Source organism: Pseudophryne corroboree, chromosome 5, assembly GCF_028390025.1.
Source record: "Pseudophryne corroboree isolate aPseCor3 chromosome 5, aPseCor3.hap2, whole genome shotgun sequence".
Classification (NCBI taxonomy): domain Eukaryota; kingdom Metazoa; phylum Chordata; class Amphibia; order Anura; family Myobatrachidae; genus Pseudophryne; species Pseudophryne corroboree.
In genome coordinates this window covers 656,588,706-656,603,957 of record NC_086448.1, presented here as the reverse complement: position 1 = coordinate 656,603,957, position 15,252 = coordinate 656,588,706, and the positions used below count along the sequence as shown (strand labels likewise).

General features: G+C 45.2%; 1 protein-coding gene across 1 annotated transcript in view; it reads left to right on the top strand.

Moving 5' to 3' along the window:
• Positions 1–15,252, top strand: part of PRKDC (protein kinase, DNA-activated, catalytic subunit) — an 836,940-nt gene that overhangs the window by 226,512 nt on the left and 595,176 nt on the right. Inside the window, exons 11-14 of the mRNA XM_063923695.1 lie at positions 2,460–2,606; positions 2,851–3,015; positions 3,263–3,431; positions 4,695–4,744. Coding sequence (XP_063779765.1) covers positions 2,460–2,606; positions 2,851–3,015; positions 3,263–3,431; positions 4,695–4,744 — 531 coding nt within the window. The remainder of the gene's footprint in view (positions 1–2,459; positions 2,607–2,850; positions 3,016–3,262; positions 3,432–4,694; positions 4,745–15,252) is intronic.

The following is a 15,252-nucleotide window of genomic DNA, read 5'->3' as shown; positions in this document are numbered from 1 at the left end:
ACAAGCTGGGGGACACTGGATCATGGGGTTGCTTGAGCGGTCCGCAGGAGCAGACGCTTAATTAGAGTAGTATAACTTTAAAAGAGTAGTTACTACTTTATTTGTAACGTTTCTGATATCTTTTACATATTCTGTGTTGTGTGCTGCACCTGTAGCACACATCAGGAGATCCTACAGCTAGGAAGATCAGCACTACAGCTGGACTGCACTATCCCTAGCTTCTAAAGGGCAACTAAAATGGTGCATGGCCTACATCACAAAACATACCCAGAAAGGTTAAAAAAAATCTCAAAATGTATAGTTTGGAGATAGACAGACATAAGGATATCCTTACAAAGAAATAAGGATCAAATAACTTTTGAGATGAAAAAATCTGGTTAACAAAAGGGCAGACTAGATGGGCCAAGTGGTTCTTATCTGCCGTCAAATTCAAATTCTAGGTTTCTAATTGAGTCTCCGTTCTGGAGGCCTCCTGCAGCCAACTTATGCTCTTGCCCTTCTAGTTTGCAGAGTCGGCCCAGTGTGTCGCCGCCGTTTTGCGGGTTAACCTGTGGCTCCCCTCTCCATAAAATGAGGAGCTCGTGTGAGAACAGGCACCCTAAGATTCCTGGTAATTAGGGCTACACTTATGGTATCTAGCATATGTGCAATATCTTATAGGGGTATAGACTGATGTGTCTCTCTTTCTCCTTTGCTGTAAACAACGGCTGAGACTTGGCCTGTAGTTTGTACAATCGCACAGAGTACAGGGTTCCAGGTTCAGAACCTACTGAGCTGTCAATGACATTGAGTTTGTTAAATTCCTATGCCTGGTATCCAGTTGTCTGCTATGGCATTTTATCAGGGATCCTCTAAGGAGGATTTTTACTAGTGTACTGTATGATAACATAATGTGTGCACCCACCCTGCATTCTTTGGGTTATGGGTCTGCTATAACAAATATGTATATTACGTTTTATCTCTAAACTGCATGAGTGTTCAACTGCTTTAGCATTAGTCACCCTGGTCTGGTGGGATTTTTCTGCACTCTTAACAGCATCAGAACTTGGCTTGTGTCACACACGTGTACACCGGTGTGGTCACTGGTCCTTTCTTGATTGCTAGTGTGCACTTGGATTTTTTAGCCATGTCTACATCCTGGGGAGGTAGCCCAAGATGTCTTCTATTGTCTTTAGGTGACCATTCTTTCTGGGCAATGGGTGTTTTAAACCCTTTTCCCAGACCCAGGTAGTCTCTTGTGCTTGTCATTTCTGAACTTTGGTTTGGGAGTTTTCCTCCTTGTTGTTCTTCATGGTTGGCATTCTCTTTGGGTCAGAACTAGCAGTTCCTGCAGATGATGAGAATACTTTCCTCCCAGTGTCTACGCCTAAGTCTACGACTCCTAGATTTTTGTCCTTTTCAGGCACTGTAATCCTCGCAGTGATTTTGAGACCTTACTTGGTGATACTGACTAGCTTGCAGTGGTGATTTACTGCCTTATTAGTGGATCAAATCTGGCAGCAGAATGTCAGGTCCCCTTCATGGAAACTAAAAATTGTGAACTATAAGGTTTTGTTTAGGGGAGTGGGTGGGGGGGGGGGGGGGGGTTTGTGTTAGGGCTCCTAGCCTGCTTGGTTGCATCTCTGTTTTTTTGTGCGATTTCTGATTTTTGGATGTACCATGGCCCAGTGTCCCTCAGACTGGATGCAAGAGAAAACTGTATTTTTGTTCTTGCCGTTAAATCTTTTTCTCAGAGTCCATTTGGGAGACACTGCTTTCCCACCCTTATGCTCAGTTTTTTGTCTGTGGGTTGGTTGTAGTTGTTTTGTAACTTTACACTAGGTCGTTCACTCTTGGTTTATGGCTGCTTTTTATGTTGTACTGGAAACCTCAGGTTGCTGAAGGGAGAAGCTTCTTTTTTTTTAAAGTTTCACTACAGTAGTTTAATGTCCTACTCCTGCGTAACCCTCAAGTTACCCCATGGCCCAGTGTTCCTCAGATGGACTCGGAGAAAAAAAATTAACGATAAGTACAAAAATTAAATGTTTCCGTTTTAACTCAAATTACAATTCTGAGAGATAACGAAGCATTTTAAAATGTGAACTATTCATTTACAGTTTGTTCAACCACACAGTTTTGTACCATAAGATGACGTCCCTTAAAGTAACCTAGCCACGTCTTTTCTAGGTTATCTGCTATGTAATTGACAACATATGAATGCGAGTCTCAATGAGGACACATTTTTCCTGTGTTTTTAATTGTCCATTTTGTTTGGTGACTGATCTATAACCCAAATTTGTCTCCTAATACGAGTTTAGCTAGTGTGGTATCTGTAGAAAGGGGTCCTAGAATTTGGTTGGAATTTTTTAGATTAATAAAATCGTTGGAAAGACCTTAATATAAATGTGGATGTGTCCCTGTGTAATAGTGGGTGGATGTGGTGAATCTTCCTTACTCTATGCCTTATTGTTATCCCTTAGGTGGCCTTGCTGGTTACTAACGACGCTGTTGCTCACAAGAGTAAGCTTCAGTTCTTCATGGACCAGTTTTATAGGATTATCAAGAAGATGGATTCCTTCAACAATGAGCTCTCTATTGCCATTCGCGGATATGGGCTTTTTGCAGCGGTATGATTTTTTTTTTTTGGGGGAAATATGAGTGGTATAGGATATTTTGTGATTCTTTACAGCTCTGGTGTTACTGTGATAAACCATTAAGTATGCTTAAATCATAATCATTCTGCTTAGCTGTCTTTTAATCTACTTTCTGAAATCCCAGCTTTCCCATATAGGGATGGCATTTGCAGTATTGTGTACAACTGTTATGCCATAAATTAAATGCTATTTTTTTTTTGCTACTGTATATTTAAAGCCCTGCAAAGCAGTGAATGCAAAGGATGTGGATTTTATGTATACTGAACTTATTCAGCGCTGTAAGCAAATGTACCTGACAGAGGCCGTTACAGAAGAGGACAATGTATACCAGCTGCCAAACTTCCTGCAATCAATTGCAAGCGTCATACTTCATTTGGACACTGTAAGTAGATGGAACTCTTCATAGTGATCAGACAGTATGTATAACAATTCAAAGCAGAATCCCAGTTCTTACTCATGTGTAATCTTACAATCTTCCCTCGGATGATGCTTTTATAGTATAGCTCTGATACATGGTACCCGTTTTACCCTGAACCCTCTTAAATAAATTGTTTTTTAAAGTCATAGAAAATTGTTGGTCTATTGTAACTGTAGCACATTAACATTGTAATATGTTTTTAATTTTACAGATTCCTGAAGTGTACACACCTGTTCTTGAGCGCCTTCTTGTCCTGCAGATTGACACTTTTCCACAATACAGCTTGAAAATGCAGTCGTCTTGTTGCAAGTCAATCATAAAAGTATTTCTATCTCTAGCAGGGAAAGGGCCAGTTCTTTGGAGTCTGATTAGTACTGTGGGTGAGTTTCTGTCTATTACAGAATCATTTGCAGTGGACATTTAGTTTACTCTGCATTAGAACATTCATATAGGTAGTATGGTGATACTACAATGTAATGTTGTCAAAGATCAGCTTTGGGGTAAGTGGTGGTGGAATCGACTCATAGCTGTTCTTAGTAAAGTAGGGATCTCTGAGTGACACTTGGTAAATTGGGCTGTACAGATTATATAGGGGTGTTTTGGGGAGGTTGAGTGGCAAGTAAAGCCTAGTCTTAAGGCACGTGGTGGCTCTCTTGGAGGTAAATTTATTAAAATGGGAGTTCTATTTAAGATGGGATGTTGCCCATAGCAACCAATCAGATTCCAGGTATTATCTTCTAGAAGGTGCTACATAAATGAGAAATAGAATCTGATTGGTTGCTATGGGCAACATCCCATCTTAAATAGAACTTCCATCTTAGTAATTTTACCCCTTAGAGTTAAATGTATTGTTTTCATTTATTACTGAGATCAAGAATAACATGCACTTGTTTAAAGTTTAGAATGCAGGACATGAAGCACTTAAGTACTTATCAAGTTGTCCATCAGTGATCTATGAAATCTAATTCTCTCAGCCATTGGTAAAACACCCCCCAAAAACTGTGCTTTTTGTATGTTTATTTGTGGTAGATTTAAGGAAAGCTAGATGAGCAATGTTACAGGTTTATGCAGACTGGGCACATAATGGTGGGAATTTTGCATGCAGTTATACTATTCTGCCTTAAGACGGGTATGGGTCATTATGTCGATGAGACTTCGGTTGACAGTCATTAGGTCGACCACTATTGGTCGACATGCATTAAGTCCACATGGGCAAAAGGTTGACATGGTCATTAGGTTGACATGGAAAAAGGCCGACATGAGTTTTTTTTTAAAGTTTTGGGTGTCGTTTTCTTCGCAAAGTGACGGGGAACCCCAATTAGTGCACCGTGTCCCCTCGCATGGCACGCTTCGCTCGGTAACCGTTCCCAATCGTAGTCCACGTGGATCGTAAAGTATGAAAAAGGTTCAAAAAATATATATTTTAAAAAAAAAAAACCTCATGTTGACCTTTCCCATGTCCGCCTAAGGACCATGTCGACCTAATGCATGTCGACCTAATGACCGTATCCCCTTAAGACTTGGAACAGAAACCTTTAAAAGCCTTTCAAGGAAAGGTTTTTTTTTTAACTTTTAAACATCTGTTTAAATGCCTTGTTTGTGTTATAAAATTAATTGATGTGTATTCTTAATCACTCTTACAGTGCATCAAGGATTAATCAGAGTCTGTTCCAAGCCGGTCGTATTTGCAAAGGTAAAGGTTTACAATAATACTTGGCCTTTGTGTATCTCTGTATAGCATGTACGGTATGTATGTTAAAGATTGGCACAATGGGCCTAATTCAGGTTGGATCGCAGAATGCAATCCAGCTGCAAAAATTGCACACAAAAAAGGCGAGGCGGGCGAAGGGGGATGGCGTCTTAGAAACGGGGGGCATTGCAAGGCCGTGATCTCAGCGGCTGCGTGATCAGTACGATGGCGGCGGGTCTCCGGGCGCAGCCAAGCTGTGCCAGCAGGAGGCAACCTTAATTTCTACGATTAAGCAGACATTGCAATGCGATCGCAATTTTGGCTTCATCAAGGGGTGAAGGTGGCGGTCAGCATGCTGGGCGGCATTGCCCTGCGATGGACGGCCCCCAGCATACGTTCAGAAGGATTGCAATTTCTGCTAATTAGCAGAATTTGCAATCCTTACTGAATTAGGCCCAATGACAATGACAATACTCCTTTAGTGTTGCAAATTTAGAAAGTCAATTCATGAACATATTTGTTGTTCTCACACATAAGTGTCTTAATTGTTTGTTGTATGTGGTATTCTGAAACTGAGGGTCTTTAGTCTGCAAGTCTTTACAGAGGGTCTATGTGTATAAGGTGTACATGAAACATGCATGCATTCTTTGCTTAGACTTGGGTCCCATCCCCAGAATTTATCATTATATTATGCAAATATTTATAAAAAATTGCAGAACAATCCGAAATCCAAAATACTCCTACTGCCACGCATTTTATTGGAGACTCAACCTGTACAATAAAAACTACTACACAAAAGTGTTGTCACCGTCCTTGCGAGGTGCAGGGCCGCTTACCCGCTGTTTGTTCAGCTGGGCACTGCGCCTTGGCTGTCGCAGTCGCAACACGCCGCACACCCCTAACGCTGCCTGAAGGTGACATCGTTGGTGAGTACTCACTGGCGGCCCCGGTTTCAATTTGCGGCAGACCACGGGTTGCTTAGCTCCAGCGCCATTGGGGGGGGGGGCGTGGAGTTTCCTCAGCGGGACCAGGGCATTTATTCTGCCTTCCTCTGCTTACAGAAGCCTTCAGCAGCACACACTCGGCGCTTCCTGCCTCAAAGACACGCTGGAAACTGGTACAGGGTGTAGCAAAAGGGGGAGAGTCGCTTGTGTACACTGTCCTGTGTCTAATTAGGACTGTATTTGATAGTGTTTACTGTGAATTACAGAGCTGACAGCCTTACTGGGGCTGTGCAGCTCAGGGTGTGCTGAGTTCCTCTCTCCTTTGTGTCTCCTCTCACATACAGTAGGGCAGGCTTGCATTATTACTGTCTGTGTGTAAGTGTATGTTGTTGTGTTCACTGTGAAATATGGGTAAGCACAAACTGTGCAGTATCTGTCACACCATATTCTCTTAATTATCTAATGACTCTGTCTCCTGTGAACAATGTAGTCAATCGTCAACAACTTAGTGTAGAGGTTGGGGGGAGAGGGTACAGAGCACCACTAATTAAATTCTCTTAAAACCATGATGTCTGATATGTCATCCCAACTCACTGCAAATGTGCAGAAAACTCAGCTACTGCATGAAGCTGTGGAAGATTTAGCTGCTAGGGCAGATCCACAGCCCCCCTCTCCCATGCAGGTCCCCAGAAGCCTGGTTTACCTGCTCTATTATCTGATACAGATGATGATATACAAGATGATATGATGATTCCACTCAGGGTATTGAACCCCTCATTTTGGCTATAAGGGAGGTGTTAAAGCTTCCCCTAGAGGATGCTGCATCACAGCAGTCGTTTTTATCTGTGCAAAATAAACCCAATGTCACTTTCCCTGATTCTCCAGAGTTAGATGACTTATTCAAACAGGCCTGGAAATATCCAGACAAAAAATTCATCAACATGATGCCCTGACGAAGCGGCCTCTGTGAAACGTGCGTTGGCGTTTTTCAGAGACTGCTGCTATGCTGTGATAATGCTGAGATAATCTGCTGCTAATTTAAATGGAAATATAATTTCTCTATCGTCCTAGTGGATGCTGGGGTTCCTGAAAGGACCATGGGGAATAGCGGCTCCGCAGGAGACAGGGCACAAAAAGTAAAGCTTTTTCCGATCAGGTGGTGTGCACTGGCTCCTCCCCCTATGACCCTCCTCCAGACTCCAGTTAGATTTTTGTGCCCGGCCGAGAAGGGTGCAATCTAGGTGGCTCTCCTAAAGAGCTGCTTAGAAAAAGTTTAGCTAGGTTTTTTATTTTACAGTGATGCCTGCTGGCAACAGGATCACTGCAGCGAGGGACTGAGGGGAGAAGGAGTCAACTCACCTGCGTGCAGGATGGATTGGCTTCTTGGCTACTGGACATCAAGCTCCAGAGGGACGATCACAGGTACAGCCTGGATGGTCACCGGAGCCACGCCGCCGGCCCCCTTGCAGATGCTGAAATCAGAAGAGGTCCAGAATCGGCGGCTGAAGACTCCTGCAGTCTTCAAAAGGTAGCGCACAGCACTGCAGCTGTGCGCCATTTTCCTCTCAGCACACTTCACACGGCAGTCACTGAGGGTGCAGGGCGCTGGGAGGGGGGCGCCCTGGGAGGCAAATGATTACCTATAATGGCTAAAAATACCTCACATATAGCCCTAGAGGCTATATGGAGATATTTAACCCCTGCCTAATGTTTCTAAATAGCGGGAGACGAGCCGCCAGAAAAGGGGCGGGGCCTATCTCCTCAGCACACGGCGCCATTTCCTCTCACAGCTCCGCTGGTCAGGACGGCTCCCAAGTCTCTCCCCTGCACTGCACTACAGAAACAGGGTAAAACAGAGAGGGGGGGGCACATTTATGGCGATATTTGATATAACAAAGCAGCTATAAGGGAGCACTTATTATAAGGCTATCCCTGATATATATATAGCGCTTTTGGTGTGTGCTGGCAAACTCTCCCTCTGTCTCCCCAAAGGGCTAGTGGGTCCTGTCTTCGTTAGGAGCATTCCCTGTGTGTCTGCTGTGTGTCGGTACGTGTGTGTCGACATGTATGAGGACGATATTGGTGTGGAGGCGGAGCAATTGCCAAATATGAGGATGTCACCCCCTAGGGAGTCGACACCAGAATGGATGCCTTTATTTATGGAACTACGGGATAGTGTCAACACGCTAAAGCAGTCGTTTGACGACATGAGGCGGCCGGACAATCAATTAGTGCCTGTCCAGGCGACTCAAACACCGTCAGGGGCTGTGAAACGCCCTTTGCCTCAGTCGGTCGACACAGACCCAGACACAGGCGATGACTCCAGTGGTGACGGTGACGAATCAACCGTATTTTCCAGTAGGGCCACACGTTATATGATTTTGGCAATGAAGGAGGCGTTACATTTAGCTGATACTACAGGTACCACTAAACAGGGTATTATGTGGGGTATGAAAAAACTACCTATAGTTTTTCCTGAATCAGAAGAATTAAATGACGTGTGTAATGAAGCGTGGGTTGCCCCTGATAAAAAGCTGATAATTTCAAAGAAATTATTGGCATTATACCCTTTCCCGCCAGAGGTTAGGGAGCGCTGGGAAACACCTCCTAGGGTGGACAAGGCGCTAACACGCTTATCTAAACAAGTGGCGTTACCCTCTCCTGAGACGGCCGCACTTAAAGATCCATCAGATAGGAGGATGGAAAATATCCAGAAAAGTATATACACACATGCAGGTGTTATACTACGACCAGCTGTAGCGACTGCCTGGATGGGCAGTGCTGGGGTAGTTTGGTCAGAGTCCCTGATTGAAAATATTGATACCCTGGACAGGGACAATATTTTACTGTCGTTAGAACAAATAAAGGATGCATTTCTTTATATGCGTGATGCACAGAGGGATATCTGCACACTGGCATCACGGGTAAGTGCTATGTCCATTTCGGCCAGAAGAGCTTTATGGACGCGACAGTGGACAGGCGATGCGGATTCAAAACGGCATATGGAAGTTTTGCCGTATAAAGGGGAGGAGTTATTTGGAGTCGGTCTATCAGATTTGGTGGCCACGGCTACAGCCGGGAAATCCACCTTTCTACCTCAAGTCACTCCCCAACAGAAAAAGGCACCGACTTTTCAACCGCAGCCCTTTCGTTCCTTTAAAAATAAGAGAGCAAAGGGCTATTCATATCTGCCACGAGGCAAAGGTAGAGGGAAGAGACAGCAACACGCAGCTCCTTCCCAGGAACAGAAGCCCTCCCCGGCTTCTACAAAAGCCTCAGCATGACGCTGGGGCTTCTCAAGCGGACTCGGGGACGGTGGGCGGTCGTCTCAAAAATTACAGCGCGCAGTGGGCTCACTCGCAGGTAGATCCCTGGATCCTGCAGATAATATCTCAAGGGTACAGGTTGGAATTAGAGACAGATCCACCTCGCCGTTTCCTGAAGTCTGCGTTACCAACGTCCCCCTCCGAAAGGGAGACGGTTTTGGAAGCCATTCACAAGCTGTACTCTCAGCAGGTGATAGTCAAGGTACCTCTTCTACAACAAGGGAAGGGGTATTATTCCACTCTTTTTGTGGTACCGAAGCCGGATGTCTCGGTAAGGCCTATTCTAAATCTGAAGTCCTTGAACCTGTACATAAAGAAGTTCAAGTTCAAAATGGATCACTCAGAGCAGTGATAGCGAACCTGGAAGAGGGGGACTTTATGGTATCCTTGGACATCAAGGATGCGTATCTCCACGTTCCAATTTACCCCTCACACCAGGGGTACCTCAGGTTCGTTGTACAAAACTGTCACTATCAGTTTCAGACGCTGCCGTTCGGATTGTCCACGGCACCTCGGATCTTTACAAAGGTAATGGCCGAGATGATGATTCTTCTTCGAAGAAAAGGCGTATTAATTATCCCATACTTGGACGATCTCCTAATAAGGGCGAGGTCCAGAGAACAGCTAGAGATGGGATTAGCACTGTCTCAAGAGGTGCTAAAACAGCACGGGTGGATTCTGAATATTCCAAAATCCCAGTTAATACCGACAACTCGTCTGCTGTTCCTAGGGATGATTCTGGACACGGTTCAGAAAAAGGTTTTTCTCCCGGAGGAAAAAGCCAAGGAGTTATCCGAGCTTGTCAGGAACCTCCTAAAACCAGGAAAGGTGTCTGTACATCAATGCACAAGAGTCCTGGGAAAAATGGTGGCTTCTTACGAAGCAATTCCATTCGGCAGATTCCACGCAAGAATTTTCCAAAGGGATCTGTTGGACAAATGGTCAGGGTCGCATCTTCAGATGCACCTACGGATAACCCTGTCTCCAAGGACAAGGGTGTCTCTTCTGTGGTGGTTGCAGAGTCCTCATCTATTGGAGGGCCGCAGATTCGGCATACAGGATTGGATCCTGGTGACCACGGACGCCAGCCTAAGAGGCTGGGGAGCAGTCACACAAGGAAGAAACTTCCAGGGAGTATGGACAAGCCTGGAAACGTCTCTTCACATAAACATTCTGGAACTAAGAGCAATATACAATGCTCTAAGCCAGGCAGAACCTCTGCTTCAGGGAAAACCGGTGTTGATCCAGTCGGACAACATCACGGCAGTCGCCCATGTGAACAGACAGGGCGGCACAAGAAGCAGGAGTGCAATGGCAGAAGCTGCAAGGATTCTTCGCTGGGCAGAGAATCATGTGATAGCACTGTCAGCAGTGTTCATCCCGGGAGTGGACAACTGGGAAGCAGACTTCCTCAGCAGACACGATCTTCACCCGGGAGAGTGGGGACTTCATCCAGAAGTCTTCCACATGCTGGTAACCCGTTGGGAAAGACCAATGGTGGACATGATGGCGTCTCGCCTCAACAAAAAACTGGACAGGTATTGCGCCAGGTCAAGAGATCCGCAGGCAATAGCTGTGGACGCGCTGGTAACGCCTTGGGTGTACCAGTCGGTGTATGTGTTTCCTCCTCTGCCTCTCATACCAAAAGTATTGAGAATTATACGGCAAAGAGGCGTAAGAACGATACTAGTGGTTCCGGATTGGCCAAGAAGGACTTGGTACCCGGAACTTCAAGAGATGATCACGGAAGATCCGTGGCCTCTACCTCTAAGGAGGGACTTGCTTCAGCAGGGTCCCTGTCTGTTTCAAGACTTACCGCGGCTGCGTTTGACGGCATGGCGGTTGAACGCCGGATCCTAATGGAAAAAGGCATGCCGGAAGAAGTCATTCCTACTTTGATTAAAGCAAGGAAAGAAGTAACCGTGCAACATTATCACCGAATTTGGCGAAAATATGCTGCGTGGTGCGAAGATCGGAGTGCTCCGACGGAGGAATTTCAACTGGGTCGATTCCTACATTTCCTGCAATCAGGATTGTCTATGGGTCTCAAATTGGGATCTATTAAGGTTCAAATTTCGGCCCTGTCGATTTTCTTTCAAAAAGAATTGGCTTCAGTCCCTGAAGTCCAGACCTTTGTTAAGGGTGTGCTGCATATACAGCCCCCTGTGGTGCCTCCAGTGGCACCGTGGGATCTCAATGTAGTTTTGGATTTTCTAAAATCTCATTGGTTTGAACCACTAAATAAGGTGGATTTGAAGTATCTCACTTGGAAAGTGACCATGCTTCTAGCCCTGGCTTCTGCCAGGAGAGTGTCAGAATTGGCAGCTTTATCTTACAAAAGCCCATATCTGATTTTCCATTCGGACAGGGCAGAACTGCGGACTCGTCCGCATTTTCTCCCTAAGGTGGTGTCAGCATTTCATCTGAACCAGCCTATTGTAGTGCCTGCGGCTACAAGTGACTTGGAGGACTCCAAGTTACTGGACGTTGTCAGAGCATTAAAAATATATATTGCAAGAACAGCTGGAGTCAGAAAATCTGACTCGTTGTTTATATTGTATGCACCCAACAAGATGGGTGCTCCTGCGTCTAAGCAGACGATTGCTCGTTGGATCTGTAGCACAATCCAACTTGCACATTCTGTGGCAGGCCTGCCACAGCCTAAATCTGTAAAGGCCCACTCCACAAGGAAGGTGGGCTCATCTTGGGCGGCTGCCCGAGGGGTCTCGGCATTACAACTTTGCCGAGCAGCTACGTGGTCAGGGGAGAACACGTTTGTAAAATTTTACAAATTTGATACTCTGGCTAAGGAGGACCTGGAGTTCTCTCATTCGGTGCTGCAGAGTCATCCGCACTCTCCCGCCCGTTTGGGAGCTTTGGTATAATCCCCATGGTCCTTTCAGGAACCCCAGCATCCACTAGGACGATAGAGAAAATAAGATTTTACTTACCGATAAATCTATTTCTCGGAGTCCGTAGTGGATGCTGGGCGCCCATCCCAAGTGCGGATTATCTGCATAAATTGTACATAGTTATTGTTAACTAATTCGGGTTATTGTTGAAGGAAGCCATCTTTCAGAGGCTCCGCTGTTATCATACTGTTAACTGGGTTTAGATCACAAGTTGTACGGTGTGATTGGTGTGGCTGGTATGAGTCTTACCCGGGATTCAAAATCATCCCTTATTGTGTACGCTCGTCCGGGCACAGTACCTAACTGGAGTCTGGAGGAGGGTCATAGGGGGAGGAGCCAGTGCACACCACCTGATCGGAAAAAGCTTTACTTTTTGTGCCCTGTCTCCTGCGGAGCCGCTATTCCCCATGGTCCTTTCAGGAACCCCAGCATCCACTACGGACTCCGAGAAATAGATTTATCGGTAAGTAAAATCTTATTGTCATTTACTATGCAATTTATTGTAGCGAACTGATCCATGCTGAGCTGAGTGTCGGTGGGGCAGGGAGAGTGTTTAGCTAGCGCCTACCCCGATACACAGTAGCGGGTGCAGGGACGTGCTAGCCGAGACCATTAGGTAGCCGTACGCGGCGACTATCCGGAGCCGCTGCACGCGGCTTTAATGAGAGACGGCATCATTGTTGTTGAGCATAGGGCTATAGACCCATATACCAAACGGATACTGCATTTTAAGAATAATAATGTGCTGCTACTGAACATCCCGTATATAATCGGAAAAATAATATGGTCCAGCACCCGGTCCTATAAAAAGAGAGGGCACTACTGGTGTCTGCCATACACACAATACTAATTAATGTTTAACCATTAAAGGGAAATCTAAAACATATGGTGGGCACAGTGTGTCATGTGATGTCAATAGTGGCGTGCAAAACACAGAGGTAGCCAGCTAAAACTCATTCAATAAGGCACATGAATATACAGACTGAACAAAAGGGAACATAAGGAAAGTTATAACCCTGTGGGATACAAGTCAGTCTAAATCTGATTTTGAAATAAAGCCATTTCAGTCGGAATGGTCAGAATGAATGGGGAATATTCATTTATAACATAGCTGCGGGGTGTTATATTGACACAGGGACGTGCAGACTAAGATAAACAGCTGGCCGCACGTAACTGATGCCTGAAACCGTTACATAAGGCTAAAGTTATATACACCAGAGATCGTTGCACTACTGAGAGTCTTATTATAGACATATGCTTTATGCATACATAGGATTGTGATAATACTAGGTGCTGTGATCAATGAATAACTGTACAGCCAGGCATAGATAATCTAGCCGAACACCCGGGCTATAAAGAGTGGAAACGGTGCTGACCTTAAGTATCAATGTATCAAATACATATTTCTGTGAATTGACAATCGCCACAAATGTAACAAACTAGACAGACACATTGGTGAAATAAAAACAAGAGCATAACAACAGTATATATAAATAAGTGAGTGTCTCTCAGTGCATTAATAAAAACTACAGTAAAGACATATATATTTTCATAAATAATTAAGCTTTATTGAGATGAAACACCAGATACGATTTATTTTTTATTAGAGATGTCTGGTTAAAACAGATCAGAAGAATTACTGGTGATTGCTGGATAGAGACATAGAAAATCTGCAGAATTATATGTAACAAACATCTCAATAACTGCTGGGGCCACTGAGCCTTTATTACAAGAGGAATCTTTGGCACAGCAGCAGCAGTCTCTGTGGAAGATAATTAATTTTAAAATTCACTATTTTCTTACTTTACTTTCACTTACTTTTTTATATTTCATATGGCTGAAAAATATATTTTTTAATGATAGAAATAAAAGTTATATATTAATTTACAATTATTTGATTCTCGGTGCACCCCCAAAAAAGGCTTCTTTCTCTGTGTGTTTGTAGTGTGGAAACTCTCCCCTTTTCTGGTGTATGGCTTTTTGGGGTTGAGTTGGATACCTAGATTTCCAAGGCTACGGCTGGAAATTCGCATTTCTCCCCTTTGGGGCCCCGCCGACAAGAAGCTCTTATCCGGGGCCGTCTGTCCAGTCCTTTTGGCCTCACAGATTTCGCTCGAAGGCCAGAGGTGCCTCCAATGCGGTCAGAGGCACCAGAGGTAAGTCCAGAAAACCTGCAAGCATCGGTTCTCGGGAACAGTCCACCGGTTCTGCTTCCACTAAGGCCTCAGCATGACTGTTCCCACCCTGCCCGAGGGGATCTCGAGATGGAAGCTCTACTGCGTCACTTCAGCCGCGTCTGAGAAAGCTTGTTTCTCATGGCTACAAGCTGGAGTTCGACAGTACTCTCCCCCCCCCCCCCCCCCAACGATTTTTCAAATCAAGCTTATCAGCTTTGGAGGATATGCAAGTTACGTTGCACCTGGCTATCAAAAAGCTGGTCCAGTCCCACCTCATTGTTCCAGTACTACAGCCGCAATGCAGCAAGGAGTTTTTCTCAAACCTATTCGTGGTACTGAAACCGGACGATTCGGTAATGCCCATTTTGAATCTGAAGTCTTTGAATCAAGTTCAAAATGGAATCCCTGCGATCAGTGATTGCGGGTCGGTAAGACCTGGAATTTATCGTCTCCTTGGATATCAGGAACGCCTATCTCCATATTCTGATTTGGCCGCCTCATCAGGCATGCCTACGATTTGCCCTGCTGGATGATCACTTCCAGTTCCAGGCCCTACCCTTTGGTCTGTCTACAGCCCCGAGGGTATTCACAAAGGTGATGGTGGAGATGTTACAGCTCCGGGTCCAGGGTGTCAATGTGGTCCCTTACCTGGATGATCTTCTGATAAAGGCAAGATCCAGATAACTTTTGTTGCTCCATATCGACCACACCATCCATCTTCTGTCGGACCACGAGTGGATCCTCAACTTCCAGAAGTCCCACCTGGAGCCTACTCAGAGGCTCGTGTTCCTGGGGATGTTGCTGGATACTGTGGCCCAGAAGGTGTTTCTACCAGAGGAAAAAGCGAAAACACTTCAGGAAATGGTCTGCATGGTGCTCCAACCTTCTCGAGTGTCCATCCATCTTTGCATAAGATTGTTGGGGAAGATGGTCGCCTTCTACGAGGCAATCCAATATGGGAGGTTCCATGCCAAAACGTTACAGTTGGATCTCCTGAGCAAGTGGTCCGGATCACATCTGCAGATGCACAGGATGATTCGGCTGTCACCTCAGGCCAGGATTTCCCTCCTGTGGTGGCTACAGTCCTTCAATCTCCTGGAGGGCAGGAGTTTCGGAATTTAGGATTGGATCCTCCTCACGACGGATGCGAGT